The sequence below is a fragment of the Dendrobates tinctorius genome, unplaced genomic scaffold (assembly GCF_039654945.1).
Source record: "Dendrobates tinctorius isolate UK_male_01 unplaced genomic scaffold, ASM3965494v1 ptg000145l, whole genome shotgun sequence".
Classification (NCBI taxonomy): Eukaryota; Metazoa; Chordata; class Amphibia; order Anura; family Dendrobatidae; genus Dendrobates; species Dendrobates tinctorius.
Window position 1 is genome coordinate 1,921,163 of NW_027361812.1, and position 21,035 is coordinate 1,942,197.

At 41.4% G+C, this 21,035-nt stretch overlaps 1 protein-coding gene across 8 annotated transcripts in view; it reads right to left on the minus strand.

The window, feature by feature from the left end:
• The window catches only part of FNDC3A (fibronectin type III domain containing 3A), a 344,582-nt gene that overhangs the window by 91,702 nt on the left and 231,845 nt on the right, over positions 1–21,035 (minus strand). For all 8 annotated transcript variants that reach the window (XM_073546112.1, XM_073546108.1, XM_073546110.1 and 5 more), the window contains 3 exons: positions 19,143–19,219; positions 13,513–13,747; positions 2,762–3,028 (listed from right to left, as the gene is read on the minus strand). In XM_073546112.1, coding sequence (XP_073402213.1) covers positions 2,762–3,028; positions 13,513–13,747; positions 19,143–19,219 — 579 coding nt within the window. The remainder of the gene's footprint in view (positions 1–2,761; positions 3,029–13,512; positions 13,748–19,142; positions 19,220–21,035) is intronic.

The window sequence follows — 21,035 nt, forward strand, 5'->3', positions numbered from 1 at the left end:
CAGATGTGAACAAGGGGGACCGAAAGAAAGAGCGATGACGCCAAAGAGTATATACTGTACAGTTGCTAAGGTGGGGCCCTGACATGGGATACTCACCACACATGGGGATATGAACACACACACAAAATGCGCCACACACTACCATGTGCTTCAACACATATACCACCCTCAGCACACATTTCACCACACATACACCAACCTCGCCACATAAAAGTCAAAACACAAAAGTTGCCACACAAAACTCGCCACGATGTCCCAGAGCTGTTTAAAAGATGAAAAATGAGCTGTGATTGGTTGCTATCAGCAACAGTTTTCTTTGTAGACAGTTGTGGTAACTGAGGCCTATTATTCTTATCATTTCTATGGTGTTATCATCCTTCTGTAAAGCTGGAAATAACACAATTTATTACCGTGCCAACCCAGACCACCCTCTGACACAGACTGCAGGGGGAGCCCAGTATCACACAGGATAGGATTAGATACACGGCTCAGCCGTCAGTATCACACAGGATAGGATTAGATACACAGCTCAGCAGTCAGTATCACACAGGAGATTTAGACACAGGGCTCAGCAGTCAGTATCACACAGGAGAGGATTAGATACACTGTTCAGCAGTCAGTATCACACAGGATAGGACTAGATACATGGCTCAGCAGACAGTATCACACAGGATAGGATTAGATACACAGCTCAGCACACAGTATCACACAGGATAGAATTATATACACGGCTCAGCACACAGTATCACACAGGATAGGATTAGATACATGGCTCAGCACAGAGTATCACACAAAATATTAGATACATGGCTCAGCACACAGTATCACACAGGATAGGATTAGATACACGGCTTAGCACACAGTATCACACAGGATAGGATTGGATACACGGCTCAGTAGACAGTATCACACAGGATAGGATTAGATACACGGCTCAGCACACAGTATCACACAGGATAGGATTAGATACACGGCTCAGCACACAGTATCACACAGGATAGGATTAGATACACGGCTCAGCAGACCGTATCACACAGGATAGGATTAGATATACGGCTGAGCAGTCAGTATCACACAGGATAGGATTAGATATACGGCTGAGCAGTCAGTATCACACAGGATAGGATTAGATACACGGCTCAGCAGTCAGTATCACACAGGATAGGATTAGATACACGGCTGAGCAGTCAGTAACACACGATAGGATTAGATACACAGCTCAGCAGAAAGTATCACACAAGAGAAGATTAGGTACACAGCTCAGCAGACATTATCACACAAGATAGGGTTAGATACACAGCTCACAAACAGGATGTGCCAAAGGAGAGAATATTTTCATTCCAAGAATTCCACTCATTCCATCTGATTTTTTTTATTTATTTTAAACGCCTCCAGTTTCCAGTTCAACTGCCATTTGCAATGTCCATTAAAGATGCTCAGGGACAGCCCTTGAAAGTAGTAGGGATCGATTTAAGTAGTAGGGATCGATTTGCAATCTCCATGCTTTCCTCATGGTCAACTTTACGTGATCTGTTCAAGAGTTGAACTGCCAAAAATCTGTTCATCTTTGCACCGAAAGGAAAAAACAGGTTTAGTTAATTTGTGTTGCAAATCTGTAGTGTTGAATATATTATGTGAAATGTTATTACGTGCAATATAATTATTATAATATTATAACTAACCACAGTTGGCTACTGTGCCCAGGCAACGCCGGGCTCTTCAGCTAGTGTATATATATCAGATTCCCTTTAATTCAGATAAAATCACTATAGCAACAACATTTGAGTCAGTATAGAACAAAAATGCAATAAAATCACTGGTCGAACGTCCGGGCATGTCTGTTTTATTAAATGCTTGTATCTACCAGAAAATAATTCTGAAACAACTTCTCTTAGGCTAGTTTCACACCAGCGTTTTGAGGCACAGTGGATGCTCGCCATGAAGCTCCATCCCCCTCCGGTCAGCTCCGCCTATGGGCGCATGACGCTGCATGCGACCTGCGTACCCTATCTTTAGCATGACCAATATATGACGAGATGTGGTGTGTCTTCAGCTTTGGAAAATGAATGGCAGGAAAGGCATCACGCACTGGACATCAATCTTTTAATATTTTGATACAACGATGAATATGCAATGTAAGAGCATAAACGAAGGGATGCAAATATGAAAGGGTTCACTTGTTTCACCAGACACAGCACCCTTCTTGTTCATAGGCCTTGTCTGATATTACATCTCAGGCTTCTTCACCTGAGTGGTAATAACCTGTAATACCAATGACAACTCCAGAACAAGAGTGAACTTATTGGTCATAAAAATATATACAGTAATATATATAATATTTTTTATTGGGTGTAAATGCCGCTGTTCACCTGAGGCGGACGTTGTTATTCTTGAGTTCATGTGCCTCGCTTTTTCTGATAAATGTACCTTTCTTTCCTGTTTATAAATCAACGTTTTTAGCCATCTAGGCCTGATTCTCAAGAAGATGCCCATAGGGAAGAGCGGATGACCACACCCACTTGGCTAACAAGACTAGAGGGAAGAAGGGGGAATAACTCAGGAATGGAGAGTTGCAGCAGAAAAAGAAATACAATGTCAGATTCAGAAGAAGAGCAGCATTTACAATCTGGTGAAAAAAAAAAAAAAAGCACATTTATGGCAAGTGACAGGTTCTTATTTTAACACTGATGATGCACGGTGTACAATATCATTTAAGATTTTGCCTTTTCAATTCATAACGGTTTCCACTCATCAGAATTACCTTGTATTTCTGTTTCTACCTGGGATGAATTCTTTCCTTTCTGTTTATTCCTGGATTGTCCTGTGTTTAACCCCGGACTATTCTGCCCTTTAATAATTCCATTAGATTCATTGACCGGAGAAGTGCTTTTCTTGGGTGAATAGGGAGGGCTGTTCAGCTTGTCCTTCTGTGCACCATGTCTATCTTTCAACTTCTTCTGCAACCGTTCGTGGATTTTACTTGATCTCTCATCCCGAAGTCCAGACCTCCCATGAGTGGCGAGAACGTCTACGAGATAACCAGGAGAAAACGTTACAGATTAACCGAAGCCGGAATAAAATCATTTCAATGTTTATATAAATAAAAAGGAGATTACAAAAAAAGGAAAAAATTAAAATGTGGCAATCTACACAATTTTTGTTATCCCCCTAAAGGACCTTGACAAAATTGCCTTAAAGTGATTGTTGCACTAAACTTCCCACATAAGTTTTGCCTTTCTGCATATTCTCAATGCGGTAATTGGTAATGAAGGAGGAATGGGTGTCTAAGGATGAGCAAACGTGCTAGGTGATACTAGAGTATCTGGGTGCTCCCTACTTGGTGTGCATTGGGTGGTGCTCGATTTCAAACTCGAATCCCTGTCCCACATGTTTGGCCACTGTTACACAGCCAATACGCATACAGGGATTGCCTATGAGTCACTGTAATGGCCCTAACCATCTTGGTTGTGGCATTACTGCGATTGGCTGGCCGTGTGACATCAGGGGTTATAAAAGGACAGGCGCCACCCGGCTCGGCACACTGACGCCGTTGCACAGCTCTGTGATAGTTATTGGAGGGAGAGAGTGCTTGTCTAGGCCTACGTGTGCACAGTATAACTAACATTTTTTGGACTATAAGACGCACCCCAAATTTTCAGAAAGAAAAATTAATACATCAAATGGGGGTCATCTTACAGTCCTGAATTCATCTTACCCGAACAGGAGGATCGGCAGCGCTGGTAGCTGCATGATCAGGAGATTCTCCCGGTGGTCCAACGCTGCAGGCCAATGATCTCGCTCCCATCCCAGCCTGGTGCGGCAGTTTCAGCCGTGCTCCGTGCTGTGGGGGGCTCTGGCGACATGGTGTGGCAGTTTCGGGGGTGCATGGTGCTGTGGGGGGGCTCCGGCGACATTATGTGAAAGCCCGAAGCCCCCATAGTTCTATTGCCTTACCTTGATGCTGTGGCCTGTCACCGGAGGCGGCGAATACACAGATTGAGATCGCAGCAACGAGATCTCGTCCCAAAATATCGGGAGCAGAGATCTCGGAGCCGAGATCTCAATTTGCAAATGCGCTGCCTCTGGTGGCCATGTTCCCGGAGGCCACAGCATCGAGGCAATAGAACTGCGGGGGGCTTTAAGCTTTCAAAATGTCGCCAGACCCCCCTGCAGCACCGAGCACCGCTGAAACTGCCGCACCAGGCTGGAATGCAGCGTCGGATCACTGAAGTGTCGCCCAACTCCTGAAGCCACCACGCTAACTGTAAGTACATTCTGACTGTAAGACGCACCCCCATTTCCCCCCCAAATTTTTTTGGGGGAAAAAAAAAAAAAAAAAAAAAAAGAAAAAAAGAAGTGCCTTATGGTCCGAAAAATACGGTAATCAGAGGTCTGTAGTGTTCATACTGGTGCTTAAGCTGAGCCATAATACAACATCTAAGGGCTAATCTCTTGCTTTGCTGTTTGTATCACATACATTCTGCAATTAGCATAGAAAGGGAGATAAAAATAAGATTCCAATTTTTCAACTCTTTTTTTTTTTTTTTTTTTTTAAGTCTTATATGCCACCAAAATATAACAGAAAGCACCTAATATTGTATGGATGACTATTTGAATCCAGACCAAATTTTTCAATACTTTTTTTATCTGGATTCAATATATCAATATGTTATCCAGACAGTATTAGGAGCTTTCTATTACATTTTGGTGGACTCCAAAAAAGCCTTGAAAATTTTGTCTGGATTCATTTAGTCATCCATACATTTTAACGTGCTATGTATAAAATTACGGTGGTTTAAAATTTTTAAAATCTGCTTGGCCTGGTACAGTACACAAAATATTTTTGTTCAAAAGCTTGGGCCATTTTCATTCCACCAGCCCAGCATCCAGGTCCTGATGATCGTGAACTTTTGACAAAGAGGGAAAAGTTTTTAAAGATGGCCAAGCAATACCTGGCCAACAAGACCAGCATACTCCCCAATTCCTCTGCGACCTTCAGCTATTGGGACTCAAAGCTTGACACCTGGCATGAGTTGTCCCTCTGTGCCTTGGAGGTGTTGTGCTGCCCTGCCGCTAGCATCTTGTCTGAGCGGGTTTTTAGTGCCACCGGGAAAGTCATAACAGACAGGTGCTTTCACCTGTCAAAATAAAGTGCTGACAGGCTCACGCTGATAAAAATGAACTAAGACTGGATTAGACCTGACTTTTCCACACCACCAGATGACAGCAGCATATATAGTGTTTTTAATGTTCAATATTTGAAAGAGGCCTGCCAGTTGATGCCTTCTGGGGTCTATGGATGACCCTTACTTTTTTTTTTTTTTTTTAATAGAGCACTCCAGTTGGTGCCTTTAAGGGTGTATGGATGACCCTGCTTGGAATTATTGGCAGGCATTGCACTGTTTGTAGAGCTTTTATGAGTGTAGGAGTACCGCAACTTTACTTTGTTCTAAATATTTGACCCTGCTTGTAGGTTTTTGCACTTACTGCATAGCATTTATGAGTCTAGGAGTACCATTACATGACAATTTGAACAGAATGTGTATGAGGTTCTCATTAATGTCTAATACAAGGTACATTTGAGTCCTAATTTTTGGCACTTCTTACTTCTTTCATAAATTACACTGAAATTCCCAATTTTTTAATAAAAAAAAAATCAATTTTGGTTTACTTAAATTATAATTTTGTCTTAAATCATTTTAAAATTTTGTGTTATATACAAGTCATTATGCAGGAAAGGATGTTTCTTAACTTTTTTTTTTTCCTGCAAACTCCAATTTCTTGTCGGTTTGGAATGTTTTGTCAGTTCTTAAAGTGGAGTAAAAGTGTGATACAATTGTTCTCAGGAGTGATCTAGGAGTCAGAGATGCTTTCAGAGGCTTTCCCCATGTCATTTTCCTTCCATTCAGTACTTTTCTATCCATTTGAACACTTAGGCTGATTTCACGTTAGTGTTCATGTGCGCAGCGTTTGCTGCGCATCCATGCACACGCGTCATGCGCCCCTATCTTTAACATGGGGGGCGCATGGTCTTGCGTTTGCACACGTCCGTATGTGTTTTTGTGCGCATGCGTTTAGTCGTGTGCGCCTTTGCATTCCAGACGCAACATGTTGCATTTTTGGGTGCGCCGAAACTTGTCAAAAAAACGCATGTGCACGCTTGTGCACGGAATGCGACCAAAAAAACGCATTACAGTCTATGGGAACGCAGGCTTGCGCAAGGAAATGCGCACGTCTGTTTTGATGAGCATGCGCTTTTGTCGTAAAAATGTGTAGACAATAGGTTTACCCATAAAGAACGAATGCGCCTAAAAAACGCAAACGCATGCAAAAACGCATGATGCGTTTTTTTGCATGCGTTACTATTGCACACGATGCGCTGCACACATGAACACTAATGTGAAACCAGCCTTACAATGCTCCACCTTGTGGGGTCTGCTGGAAAAATGCTGGGATTTCCCTTAGACTCCCAATATACTTGTTACTCAAAATGAGCACTCGAGCATTAATTGTTCGGTTTGAGTAACGTGCATCCGAGTAGTTAAAGGCTCGCTCATCTCTAGTGTCTATATAATTACACTGGGTCCAAAAATGCTGTAGGACAAGGAATTCTAAACAGGCTAGACTACAAATAAAGAGCCTTTCATACTGACAAGCCATCAGATGTCCATTTTACCTACTGTGGCCAGGTTGACCGGATGCAAGCCTGAATGACAAAAACATCTCTGGGCAATCCCTTTAACCCTTTTTCAAATAAGGGATTCATGTATCAAGACTGGTTTAAAATACTAGGGTAATACTAACCCCATCCTCGACTCGTCTTGCGTCATTGTTCCAGCGCTCATCTAGTCCTCACTGCTCTCTACTTCCTCGGCCAAGCCCTGACTGCGAGGGCTCACCGCTGCGACCAGTGATTGGCTAAGTGGGCATTTCTGGCATCTTTCTGATGCGTTGAGGACTGGACGAGGAAGTGGAGTCTAGTGGGAGAGCAGGTGAGAAGCCTGTGCAGTATCAAGGAAAGTGATAATATTATTTTAAACCAGTCTGGGAATTAAAAAAAATAAAACCCTCCAAGTTCCCCTTTAAGGATCAGCGTGAATCCGTGGCTAGGACACAAGCCAGGATATAATTATAGTGTAGCATATGCTGTATATCCCAAAAGCGGTCAACACATTAATATTAATGAGACAGATCTGTGGGTGTCAGCCATGTAGGGAGTATGTAATGTACATCCAAATGTGTGAGCTACCTTCTGCTTACAACGTCCATGTTCATCTAGTGGTGGTAACAACAGATTTCTCAGGACTCCAGATCTCATAATCACCATAATTATCGTGCATTTACACAGACAGATTTACTTCCCGAGTAAGCGCCAGCTGACAATATTACAAGACCATCAACATTTGTTTAAAGGCCCTTTTACACAAGCCTATGCAAATTATATCGTGATGACTGATCATTAAAGGGTTTCTCCGATGGAAACAAGCGATCAATACATGGGATAGCTGATAAACGGATTGTGGGGGTATGGGACCTGCACTGATCAAAAAAAGCAGGGAACTTACAGGAGCTTCTCGCAAAATTAGAATATCAAAAAGTTAATTTTTTTTTCAGTTCTTCAATACATAAAGTGAAACTCATTATATAGAGTCATTACACACAGAGTGATCTATTTCAAGAGTTTATTTCTGTTAATGTTGATGATTATGGCTTACAGCCAATCAAAACCCAAAAGTCATTATCTCAGTAAATTAGAATACTTTATAACACCAGCTTGAAAAAATTATTTTAAAATCCAAAATGTTGGCCTACTGAAATATATGATCAGTAAATGCACTCGATACTTGGTCGGGGCTCCTTTTCCATCAATTACTGCATCAATGTGGCGTGGCATGGAGGCGATCAGCCTGTGGCACTGCTGAGGGGTTATGGAAGCCCAGGTTGCTTTGATAGCCTTCAGCTCGCCTGCATTGTGGGGTCTGGTGTCTCTCATCTTCCTCTTGACAATACCAATCTAAGGGGTTAAGATCAGGCGAGTTTGCTGGCCAATCAATCACAGTGATCCTGTTGTGTTTAGTGACCAGGACACATTTTTTTTAAATCTGACCAGTGTCACTTTATGTGGTAACTCTAGAATGCTTTAACAAATCTCAGTAATTTTGAGACTGTTTTTCGAGGCACATTGTAATTTATGATAATGGTAAATTTAGTTTGATATGTTTTGTGTTTATTTATAAAAACAAAATCCAAAATTTGACAAAAATGTAAAAAAATTATCAATTTTCAAACTTTGAATGATTATCCCTTTAATTCAGATCGTCATACCACAGAAAACATTAATAAAATAACATTTCCCACATGTCTGCTTTACATCAGCACCATTTGTAAAATGCTTGTTTATTTTGGTAGCATTTTAGGAGGTTTAAAAATGTATCAGTAATTTTTCATTTTTTCAAGGAAATTTACAATATTTATTTTTTTAGGGACTTATCCAGGTTTCAAGTGACTGATGGTCCTATATATTGGAAATCCTCCAAAAGTGATAACATTTTAAAAACTGCACCCCTTGACATAACGAAAACTGCTGTCAGGTAGTTTATTAACGCTTCAAGTGATATTCAGGAATTAATACAAAGTGGCATGATAGGAATGAAAAAGTGTATTTTTACCACCTAAATGTCGTTAACTTCTGAATATGTCACTATAGCCTGTAGACTCTAAGGCCACTATTTGGCGTGAATTGCCATGGCAAACATCAGGACCACACAATCATGATCTCTGGGTTAAAGAGGGAGAAGCCACACTGTGTTAACCATTTGTATGATGTCACTTTTGACAGCAGCATCTCAGGGGCCAACACCGACCGTGGCTAATGCAACAAGTTGTCAGCAATAGTGTACAGCCGACAGCTGCTGGATTGTCACCTGTATGGGGAGGCTATTCTCTTATATCTCAGGTCAGTAAAAAGATGTATTGGAGGTCATAAAGGGGTTAAGCCAGGTATTCGTACTTTTGGCAGTGTGGACAGGTGCCAAGTCCTGCTGGAGAATGACATTTCCATCTCCAAAAAGCTTGTCGGCAGAGGGAAGCATGAAGTGCTCTAAAATTTCCTGGTAGACGGCTGTGCTGACTTTGGTCTTGATAAAACACCGTGGACCTACACCAGCAGATGACCTGGCTCCCCAAACCATCACTGATTGTGGAAGCTTCACACTAGACCTCCAGCAGCTTGAATTGTGACCTCTTCACTCTTCCTCCAGACTCTGGGACCTTGATTTCCAAATGAAATGCAAAATTTACTTTCATCTGAAAACAACACCTTGGACCACTGAGCAACAGTCCAAGTTCTTTTTCTCCTTGGCCCAGGTAAGACACTTCTGACGTTGTCTATTGGTCATGAGTGGCTTGACACAAGTAATGTGACACTTGTAGCCCATGTCCTGGAGTCCTGGATACGTCTGTGTGTGGTGGCTCTTGAAGCAATGACTCCAGAAGCAGTCCATTCCTTGTGAAGCTCCCACAAATTTTTGAATGGCCTCTTCTTAATAATCCTTTCAAGGCTGAGGTTATCCCGGTTGCTTGTGCACCTTTTTCTACCACACTTTTTTCTTCCACTCAACTTTCCATTAATATGCTTGGATACAGCACTCTGTGAACAGCCAGCTTCTTTAGCAACATCTGTCAAGTCAGCAGTCTTCCCCATGATTGTGGAGCCTAAAGTTTTTTTCTGGCACCCAAACAGAGGATAAATGGCGTGGCAGCGGAATGGCATACTGCACCTCCAATGTAAGAAAGAGAAAAGTTCCCTGTCAGAGAAAACAATTTCCTCATCTGCTGATTGACGAGTGATCACTGATCAATACCTATAGTGTGCAGGTGAATCACTTGTGAGTATAAGAGAACCCCTTTAATGCAACAGTTCGGCCCCCATATCATCTGCAGACATAACCTGCTTTGAGGGATGGGATATGCCTCCAATAACTATTTGTTAAGCTACATAAATGCTTTCTACTGACTGCTGCCAGGTTTACATGGGTCAAAGATAGGGTACAAGGGCTCTTATAAATGCTTTATCAGTATATCATAGGCTTTTGTTAAAAAGAGAATTAACCCTGTAAAGGGAGTCTGCCACCCACTTTCACTATATAAATCACATACATTACCAAGTAGATCTTTTAAATCAGATAAGGCTGGTGTACTTGCTTTTAAATTTCATTGTAGAATGGCTGTGTAATATTGATATTAAAATTAGCACTGTAGAGCAGTATGAGTGAGCGCGTTCATGAGTTTTGGTGGATTCGGTCTCCAATCTCCAGGTTCTCACCCATTCAGCCTGACTGACAGCTACAGTTTGTACTGAACAGCATGAGGAGGGTCAATGAGGAGCTGACAAGGCAAGGTGGTCAGAGATTGAGTTTAAAAGGTCAGAACAGTTTAGAATAAATTATCAAAATAAGTACACCAGCCTCATTAGGTCTGAGATCAGTTTACTGTTGTATACATTATTTTGTGAAATCAGGGGACAGATCTACTTTAAACATGTTAACCCCATACGCTGCCAACTAGTTTCTTCGGACCAGTGGGGTGGATAATCATATTGGTTAAATTAATTCATAATTAAAACATGTAATACCAAGAAGTCAGTGTAAGTAGTGGTAAATTAAATTCAATGCACTTTTGCAACGTTCATGAAACAACTAGCATAGTGTGACAATTTTCTATTCAAGAAACATTCAGCCAAGAATGGTTTCTGGTTACCGTCTTATGTGCCTACAATGGCATGTAAAAGTTTGGGCACCCCTGGTCAAAATTGCTGTTATTGTGAACAGCTAAGCAAGTTGAAGATGAAACAATCTCTAAAAGAGCTCAAGTTAACCCCTTAACTCCTGGAGCTTTTTTCGATTTTTCACTGACCCTTCTTTCCAGAGCAATAACTTATTTTTATTTTAACATCAATATGGCTTTGTGAGGGCTTATTTTTTGTGGGACGAGTTGTACTTTTGAACGACACCATTGGTTTTACCATGTCATGAAAAAGGGAAAAAAAATTCCATGTGTGGTGAAATTGCAAAAAAAAAAAAAATGCAATCCCACACTTGTTTTTTGCATGGCTTTTTTGGTAGGTTCGCCAAATGCTAAAACTGACCTGCCATTATGATTCTCCAGGTCATTATGAGTTCATAGACACCAAACATGACTAGGTTCTCTTTTATCTAAGTGGTGAAAAAAAATTCCAAAATTTGCTAAAAAAAAAAAAAAAAAAAAAAAAGGCACCATTTTCGAAGACCCGTTGCATCTCCATTTTTCGTGATCTGGGGGCGGCTGAGGGCTTATTTTTTGCCTGCCGAGGTGACGTTTATAATACCATCAGGTTTTTGCAGATACAATCTTTTGATTGCCCGTGATTGCATTTTAATGCAATGTCGCGGTGACCAAAAAAACGTAATTTTGGCGTTTTGATTTTTTTCTTGGTACGCTGTTTAGCCATCAGGTTAATGCTTTTTTTATTGATAGATCGGGAGATTCTGAATGCGGCGATACCCAATATGTGTAGGTTTGATTTTTTTTTATTGTTTTATTTTGAATGGGGTGAAAGGGGGGTGGATTAAAACTTATTTTATTTTTTTATATTTTTAAACCCTTTTTTTTTTTTTTATTAACTTTAGGCATGCTTTAATAGCCTCCATAGGAGGCTAGAAGCATGCCATAATTGATCGGCTTTGCTACACATAGGCAATGCTCAGATCGCCTATATGTAGCAGATTTACTGCATTGCTATGACCACTGACCACCAGGTGGCGGTCATAGCAATCTGCCTGCAACAACCATAGAGGTCTCTATGAGACCTCTGGTTGTCAAGGCAACGCGTCACTGACCTCCGATCACGTGACGGGGGTCGGTGATGCTCTCATTTCCGTCCGGGCACCGGAAGTACTAGTTAAATGCCCGCTGTCAGCGTTTGACAGCGGGATTTAGCTAGTTAATAGGCGCAGGCAGATCGCGATTCCTTTCGCGCCTATTGCGGGCACATGTCAGCTGTTTATAGCAGCTGACATGTCGCAGCTTTGAGGTGGGCTCACCGCCGGAGCCCACCTCAAAGCAGGGGATACTTACATTTACATTTCCATTGTATTTTAGGCAAAAAAAAATAGCTATGTTTATTTTTTTCATCCTTTACATATTAAAAATTACAAAAAGGGAAAATGGGCTGATGCTAAAGTTTGGGTACATTCCATGGTTAGTACCTTGCAGCACCTCCTTTTGAAAGTATCACACCTTATAAACACTTTTTGTAGCCAGCCAATAGTCTTTCATTTGTTGTTTGAGGAATTTTCATCCATACTTCTATTTCTGTGAGATTCCTGGGTCGTCTTTAATGCACTGGCCAAAGAGTTCCATTTTAACCTCATCGGTCCTCAGGACTTATTTCCAAAATGCACAGGCTAGTTTAGATGTTCTTTTGTATGCTTCCGACGCTGAATTTTATGGTGAGGACGCAGGAAAGGTTTTCTTCTGATGACTTCCATGAACGCCATATTTGTGCAGGTGTCTCTGAACAGTACAACAATGTACCATCACTCCAGAGTCTACTAAAACTTTCTGAAGGTCTTTGGTAGTCAAGCCGGAGGTTCTGTTTTGCTTCTCTAGCAATCCTATGAGCAGCTCCCACAAAAATTTTGCTTGGTCTTCCAGACCTTATCTTGGCCTCCTCTGTTCCAGTTTACTGTCATTTCTTATTTACATTTCGAACTGAGGAATGGACAACTTGAAAATGCTTTGTAATCTTCTTATAGCCTTCTCATGCTTTGCGGGCCTACACCATTTTCAGAGTGCTAGCCACTAAGAACCCATGGCTGCTGGCTTTTGGCACAAGGTTAGAGGAGGCTGGAGTTTTATAAAGCAGGGAAATTTGCATCACCTGGCCTTTCCCAACGATGGTAGTGAACAAGCCATAACACTAACAGGCTAATTAAGGTCTGAAACCTTGGTCAAAGTTATCTGAGCAAACAAATCTCCAATTTTGCATTGGCCCATTTTTCTTTTTGTAATTTTTAAAATGAAACCAAAAAAGATTTTTTTTTTGCATAAAATAAACGTGTCATTTTTAACATTAGCCCTTTGAGAGATCATTTCATCTTCAACTTGCTTAACTGTGCACACTAACAGTAATTTTGACCAGGGGGGGCCACTGTATGAGGTTGCAGAGTTCAGGTCAGAACATCCCTGGCAGTCCATGCATGCATAGTACGGTCAAACCAGCCTTACACTTTTCGGACCATACTAAGCTGGCAAATACAAATAAACTTGCTAAAAAGGGCTAAAAACTAATCAAAATAAAATGTAATTCAAATTGAAAATGTAACGAAATCAAATAATGGAGAAAAAAAAAATTTTCAGTAAAAAAATAAATTTTGGTTAATAAAATGTGCATTATATCCAATGTCACTTTCACATTGGATTAAAACATAAAACCACATTGGCAATTACAGTCTACAAATCTAGAGTACTTACCCAAATCTCCATATACCTGTGAAGGGTGATACTGAGGGGTGTATTGGGCAGCCATATCTCCTGCTCCGCTGACTGCTGAATAAATGTGGTGATGGGGTGGAGGCATCATAGCAGGAAGGGGTATAAAACCAGGCAGAGGGGGAGGTGGCCGATGTATGACGGGATGTCCACTCGTGTGGAACTCTGTAGGTTGTGGAACCACTACAACTCTCCGCACACCATTGTCTTCAATCACCTGGGAGAAATCAAGAAGCACAATGTAAGGTTTCATTCAGACAAATGTCGGGGTGTCTAAAATTAGCGTCTAAACTGCAGGATTCGGTAATAGGTAAAAACACATTAAATACTGATATCCATACATTCTTCTTGTCACCAGAGGTTAAGATGTTGGTGAGGACCAGATAGTTGCTAATTAGGCCCCAGCAGCGCAGATTGACTGTATTCACATCTATTATTTTGTGTCACCCAAAATTTTAATGGACTCGAAAAGGAAAATGAAAACATACTTTCTATTAAAAAGTTTTCTTTTACCTTCTGCAGGATTCATGCATGCAGACTATTCTAATGAATAAGACAAGTGCGCAATTACTGCCAGCGGTGTACAAGGCCCGGTAAGAGGCCAACAGATGCCCCATCAGTGAGAGGTTGGCTAGGCCAGGGATAAACATTGGGCAATAAGCCCCAAGAGTAGAGTTACTGCAAACAGATTTGCAGGACCCAGATCCGTGAGCCACATTAGTAATCTGTGTCCGCTTGTCGGGAGTCTTGCTGCTCTTTCATATGATTAGCCGACAAAGCACAATGTCATTGTTGCGGTGTGACACCAAGCAGACGGCTAGTTAAAAGAGCCATAGATGACAGGTGGTATTTCTCAGGGATGATGAACATACATGACAAATTACACTAATATTTAACCAAGTGCGAAAGATGCATTACACCAAGGATATAAGGGGTTAATCAAATGACATTTGGTCATAGTTCATCAGAAAGTGCGATAACCTCTATAAAAAGCAGAGGTTTTGCTACCTTGTTGTCTACAGTATTCAGGCACATGTTACCACAGTGCCAAAAAAGAATTACCGTACATCATGGATTGTCTTAAAGTAGTAACACTTGTGCTGTTTGGGCGCCAGGCACCACGTGTCACAACACCGCACAAGAGCTCCAGGAAAGGATCAGCTGTGATCCCATGCCGTCCCTGTCTGTACATGCTCTTTTTGACCTTCCTCAGGTCCAGCGCTCAGTCTCTGTCATTGCCCTATTCTATGTTGTTTGGCTGCAGGGCTATAGACATGACGTCCGCACTGCAGAACGTCACGGAGCGCAGTGGCTCTGCCCATGAATAAGGCATGAGCTGCTGAGCTAAGGGATTGGCTACAGTTGTGAAACCCCGCCGGCACAGCCAAAACACTGAGACCGGAGCAGCGGTGGATAGCCAGTAACTGAGCCAGAGAGGGCAAGCGCAAGTTGTGTTTGTGGTTTGAGGTTTTTTACAATGTTATATATCCAATTTCCCAAAAGCTTCTTTAAAGCCATGTTCAAACACTGTGGGAAATTTATGTTACGGATTTGTATCTGTGATACTTGCAGAATTCACTCTACTCCCCTAAGCAGCATTGATTGGGGTGAAAGGGACAAAAAAAATCCATAATAGAAATAAGATGCAGATTTGACATCCGCACCATGCTTTCATTTTCATGCTGATTTTTTTCCTTAACATATGAATGTGACTTTGAAAAACTGTACTGTACGGAATTTGCATCAAATATCCATAAACACCGTAAGTCCAAAATGGGTTTTCTTTGGAAAGTCCTGACATTAAAAACCATAGAATTCAAGGAGAATTTACCAAGTTTTTCTCATGACTAGAAGTGTGTGGGGTATATATTTAGTACCAAGGTAAAGCTTGGTGTCAATCGGTCCTAAGAGCGCGAGGGCAAAAGAGACGGCGGGGGCAAAAGCGAGCGAGACATATTAGCGTTTAATCAAAGGGGTATACCTTGTTGCAGCTGATGGGCTTTCTTGAATTGGCCAATTTGTGAGCTAATCATCTTCATTTTCAAACATTTTCTATAGCAGTAATGCAGTTCCAATTTCAGATATTAAATGTTTGCATATTATATCATTTCAAAAAGCAGATTAATTTTTTGGGGCACATTGAAATGCCAAAGGAGAACTCTTTTTCCCCAGCATTATATAGCTCCATAAACAGACTGTTTGCTGACATTGGGCATATTGGCTGGTTTAGCCAACTTGTATCTCTAATGTGTATGGGTTCCTTAATGGTTGTCCCCTATTTCTTCCTGCCCGGTTCTACACTGACACTTTGCTTATCTCTAAATTTACACCATTATAAAGAATTTAATTTAGGACTATTCCCATCGCCCAGGTGACATATTGCACCAATTAACTTTTCTTTCTTTTATTCCCGTTGTTAATCCTCCTAAATCTTAGCAAGAACAGTCCTCAGTCTGTATGAATGGTAATGGCCACTTGCATTAAGGCAGCGCACGCTCTGGTCCATCAATACTGACCGTTATGTTTCTGTAATGTGACAGGGAACTGAAATGTGTGAATATTCAAAGTTCAGAGGACACAAAGCTAAACACCAGAGACAAATAATTTGGGATATTTGGAAAGTGTGGAAATATTAACCAGAACTTACAGTTTCCATTATGTGGGTTGGGACTCAGAGACGGGTCATTATTTCCCCGGCGCTTCCTACGTAGGTGTATCCGCACCCTCGCCAATTAAACTTTAACTAAGGTGTCTATCTGGACAGAACAAAGGTTATAGTGTGGATTTTATCTTCTACAAAATGTCAGGCTCCTACATCTGCAGGTTAAAACATCTTTCCAGCCACGTCTTAAATAAAGCAAATTAACACACGCAGGGAGACCGCGCTATATCAACCGGAGCTTGTGTCGGTGGGCACAGGGCTGTGACTAGGAGAGTAAAGGACGTCATTCACATTACATAGATCTGGCCTGAGCGGGGGGCAAACAAAGAAACGTAACCCCTACTAAGAGCCATAACTTATTAATTCTTCTGTCTGTCGACATAATGATGTGAGAGCTTGTTTGTTTCTAGTATAAGTTGTACTTTTGAATGACACGAACCATGTGATGTGCTGGAAAGTGGGGAGAAAATTGCAAGTGCAGCAAGATATTGAAGAAAAAAAAAAAAAAAGCGCGCAATTTGGCGAGTGTATTCACAGTGTTCATTATATGCAAAAATGACCGGGCAATATGATTCTCCAAGTCAGTACGATTATAGGGATACCAGGCATGTATAGCTTTTTTTTTTTTAATAATTTAAGTAAAGTGCTTGTCTGGCGTTAGGCTACGAGTCTGCAGTCACTCTGTGACACACAATTATGTGATTTGCATACATGTGGTTATGTGACGACTAGACGTGTGCGGCCTCACTCAATGCAAGTGTACTGAGCGAAGCAGGACACGTCTAGTTGGAATGTGGCCCAAAGTATGCAAATTGAATACTTGCGGTCACATGACCAATCAGCTTCAGCAAATCCTCACAGTGTGCATAATGTGAGGATTTACAAGTCTGCAGTCACTGAGTGACTGAAGACTTGCAGCCTAAGGAAGGATAATATTATTTAAATAATCTATTTTTTTTTTTTATTTAATAAAAATATGACGTGGAGACCCCTCTAGTCTTGATAGCCAACCTTGCTGAACCCGACAGCTGAGGGTTGCAGCCCCCAGCTGTGAGTTCTGCCTGGCTGGTTATCAAAAATATAGGGGGACCCACGCAGTATCCTATATAAAAAGTTAATATATAATTTACTTTAATTCAGACGCCCAGGTGAGACTGCAAGTCTCTGCCCGCTATTAGTGAGCACTGTGGGGATGATTAAAAGGAATCTGTCACCAGGATTTTGACAAGAGCAGGTTCCAGCGACATGCCACTTACTGAACTGCTTGCTGCAGTTTTGATAAAATCCCTGTTTTATCTGCTGCAGATCTACCAATTCTCTGAATGTTGAGCTCTGTATAACCCCACTCACACCACTGATTGGCAAGTTTCTGATACACTGTGCATAGGCAGAAAGCTGCCTATCAGTGGTGTGAGCGGGGTTTTACAGGGCTCATTAATATGTTAGACAACATGGCAGCAGATTTACTAGTCGTCTAATGATAACTTCCTACAGATAACAGTGATTTTATCAAAAATTACAGAAAGCAGCCCAGTAAGGGACACAACACGGCAATTAGGGCCTTGTCTATACATCATGTGGCTTTCAAGTTAGGTGGCAAAAATCTGTTGACAGATTCAATTTAAAATATTACATCCAGCATACCAAAAATCCATTACAAAATTTACATATGGAAGATCCATATTTCTTGTGATATGAAAAAAGTAATAATGAAAGAGTCCATTTGGGATAAATTGTAATCTCATGCTCTAATCAGCATAAAGCTTCAGCTCAATACCACAGAATAAAAATTTATAGGTAACCTTTGGCAAGGAGATCCTATTCCCCTTGCCAGCCCCCATATACACTCCCATAACCATCATGCACAAAAACCATAATCATAAAATAGGTTTAAAGCACCAGTGGTAATTCAGCAAAAAAGTGTCAATGGTGAGTGCTGTTGCTAAACTAAACTGTTTCAGCTAACTACTCCAAAATTCAGCAATTCTCCCGTTTTCCATGGCGTTTATCTGAAAAAGGGGTGAACATTTCAGGACAACACCTTCCTTAATAATGACGTCCCCCAGACAAAAAAAACAAAAAAACATACTCATCCTGGCAATCAAATGACATTGATAGACTGCAGGACTCGTGCTCACTGGGAGACAAAGCACCAACATTGTTGTCACTCACCCTGCTTCTATCACCGCCCCTGATGATGTCTCATTTCACGAAAAGACAGCACTAAAATAAGGCAGGGACTGTGGCAGTGGCCATTGAATATGTGGGTGGAAAGCACAAATGACAGGTTGCTGCAACCACTGAAGCTGCGGTGATTTCTGCATCACCGCCCCTGAAATTGGCATCATCAGGGTATGATGGAGACAGAAGCTGTGATAAGAGACTGTAGTGCCACCCCCTGATAATGTCATAATTTGAGTGGGGGAAGGAGAGTGACAAGATGTGGGGAAGTGGCTGTAGGTCCAGTCTTAAGTGACGTTCCCGACTGAGACACCCTTCAAATGAAACGCCACAGGGTAAAAAAAAAAAAAGTACAGGGGATAGCAAAGATAGGGAGAATGGTACAAAATTTAGCAATAAAGCAAGTTACAAAGGTGGCTGGATAAATATGTATACAGTGTATTATAGGTATCTGACCAGCCCTCTAAGCTTTGGAGAGAGTCAGTCCTAGAAGCATCAGGAGATGAAGGGCTCAGTTATTAGAGTGTTAATATGGTTGGAAGATGTGGTAGGAGAGAGATCATTTCTTCCCATAGTGCTCACTAATAAAAGTGGAGAAATGTTACTTTAATTCTGTTGCTTGGCCCTCTGGATATGCCGACGATCAATATTTTCTAGCCAGCAAAAAAATACAAAGACACAGTGTAGACCTGTGAATCTAGTATGTGCTGTAATGAGCGATAACATGATTACCGCTCAGACACCAGAAACACTTGAAGGGAATACACACCTGCTGAGCATATCCTGGAGGCACGTAGATCGGGGGAACCGAGCCATTCGGGGACATCATAGGGACCTGAGCAGGACCTGCAAAGAGAATGACAGACAAGGATGTAATAAGACCAGACAAACATAAAACCATCTACAATAATTGTCCAAATATCAGACGAAGGAAAAGTGCAAATGGAAAAAAAACAAACCTCATAATGTCAAGACAAAGAGGAAAATCTGACAACCTGTCCACCGAATACCAGAAACATTGCACTGTGTCCACACAAACCGCAGAGACTAGCAAAAAGGAAAAGGCAACACACATAAATACCGGAGTATGAACTTCATAGCTCGACTGAAAACACACAGAACCTGTCATCAATGTGGTCATCTTAGGAAAACCTGTAGCTTTAATCAATTAAAACACCACAGATACAAATCCCACGTCCTATCCAGCTTGAAAAATAATGTCGGCAGGATTTCACCCTTTCCCAGCCAAACGGTTTATATGTCTTTGCAACTTTTGTAAAGACAAGTCCATCCACACTATATAAAGGGAATCTGCCAGCAGCTGTTTGCTATGTAATCTGATGACAGCATAATGTAGCAGCTGAGAAACTGATTTTAGGGATGTGTCACGTATTAGGCTGTGTGCAGTTTCCATACAATGAAGGTTTTATCACCAGGAGATCATTACTGCTGGGATTAAAGGGCATGTGAGCCCTGGTTGGATCACGCCCACTCCTATAAGCAGCTCACTGTCAATAGACTATGCATATAGAGAGCCTGGTGTTGGCGTGGTTAGTTTTCTGAGCTCTGCTACACCCACCATGTAAAAACTGATAGTGTCACAATTGCTCCTTCACATGTGATGTGCAGCACCATGGAATCAATGGTGCTATACAAATACATAATAACTGCAGCACCCACTAAACTAAGTGATACATCGTTGGAATCAAGGTCTCTTTTCCTGCATTATGCCGCTCTAAGAAAAGGTAGCAAAAACCTGTTGACCTAATTCCTTTAACTAGCCAGCATACTCCTCTGCTTTAATCGATAAGCAAATAAGGTACTTAAACATGTACGTGAAAAAATGGTGCCAGTGTAATCAGGGTTTTGGATTAGTGCGTATCAGAGTATAGTCAGGTGTCAGTTCTACCCTCAGTGTTTTGGATTAGTGCATATCAGAGTATAGTCGGGTGTCAGTTCTACCATCAGTGTTTTGGATTAGTGCGTATCAGAGTATAGTCGGGTGTCCGTTCTACCATCAGTGTTTTGGATTAGTGCGTATCAGAGTATAGTCAGGTGTCAGTTCTACCCTCAGTGTTTTGGATTAGTGCGTATCAGAGTATAGTCGGGTGTCAGTTCTACCATCAGTGTTTTGGATTAGTGCGTATCAGAGTATAGTCGGGTGTCAGTTCTACCATCAGTGTTTTGGATTAGTGCGTATCAGAGTATAGTCGGGTGTCAGTTCTACCATCAGTGTTTTGGATTAGTGCGTATCAGAGTATAGTCGGGTGTCAGTTCTACCATCAGTGTTTTGGATTAGTGCGTATCAGAGTACAGTCGGGTGTCAGTTCTACCATCAGTGTTTTGGATTAGTGCGTATCAGAGTATAGTCGGGTGTCAGTTCTACCATCAGTGATTTGGATTAGTGCGTATCAGAGTATAGTCGGGTGTCAGTTCTACCATCATGATACAGGAAAGATGTATATCTTTGTACCGTGTTAGCCAGTGGATAGAAAAATATTCAGGATTGAGAGTCCTCAGTAGTTGAGAAGCATCATTGTCAGAAGCTCCCTGTCCTCTCCAACAGCTGCAGGAACCTTTCCTTGCAACCAGAAAAAATGTAAAACCTGTCCATTTATAATGACCACGGACAAGATAAAGATCCCCAACTCACATCAGGACT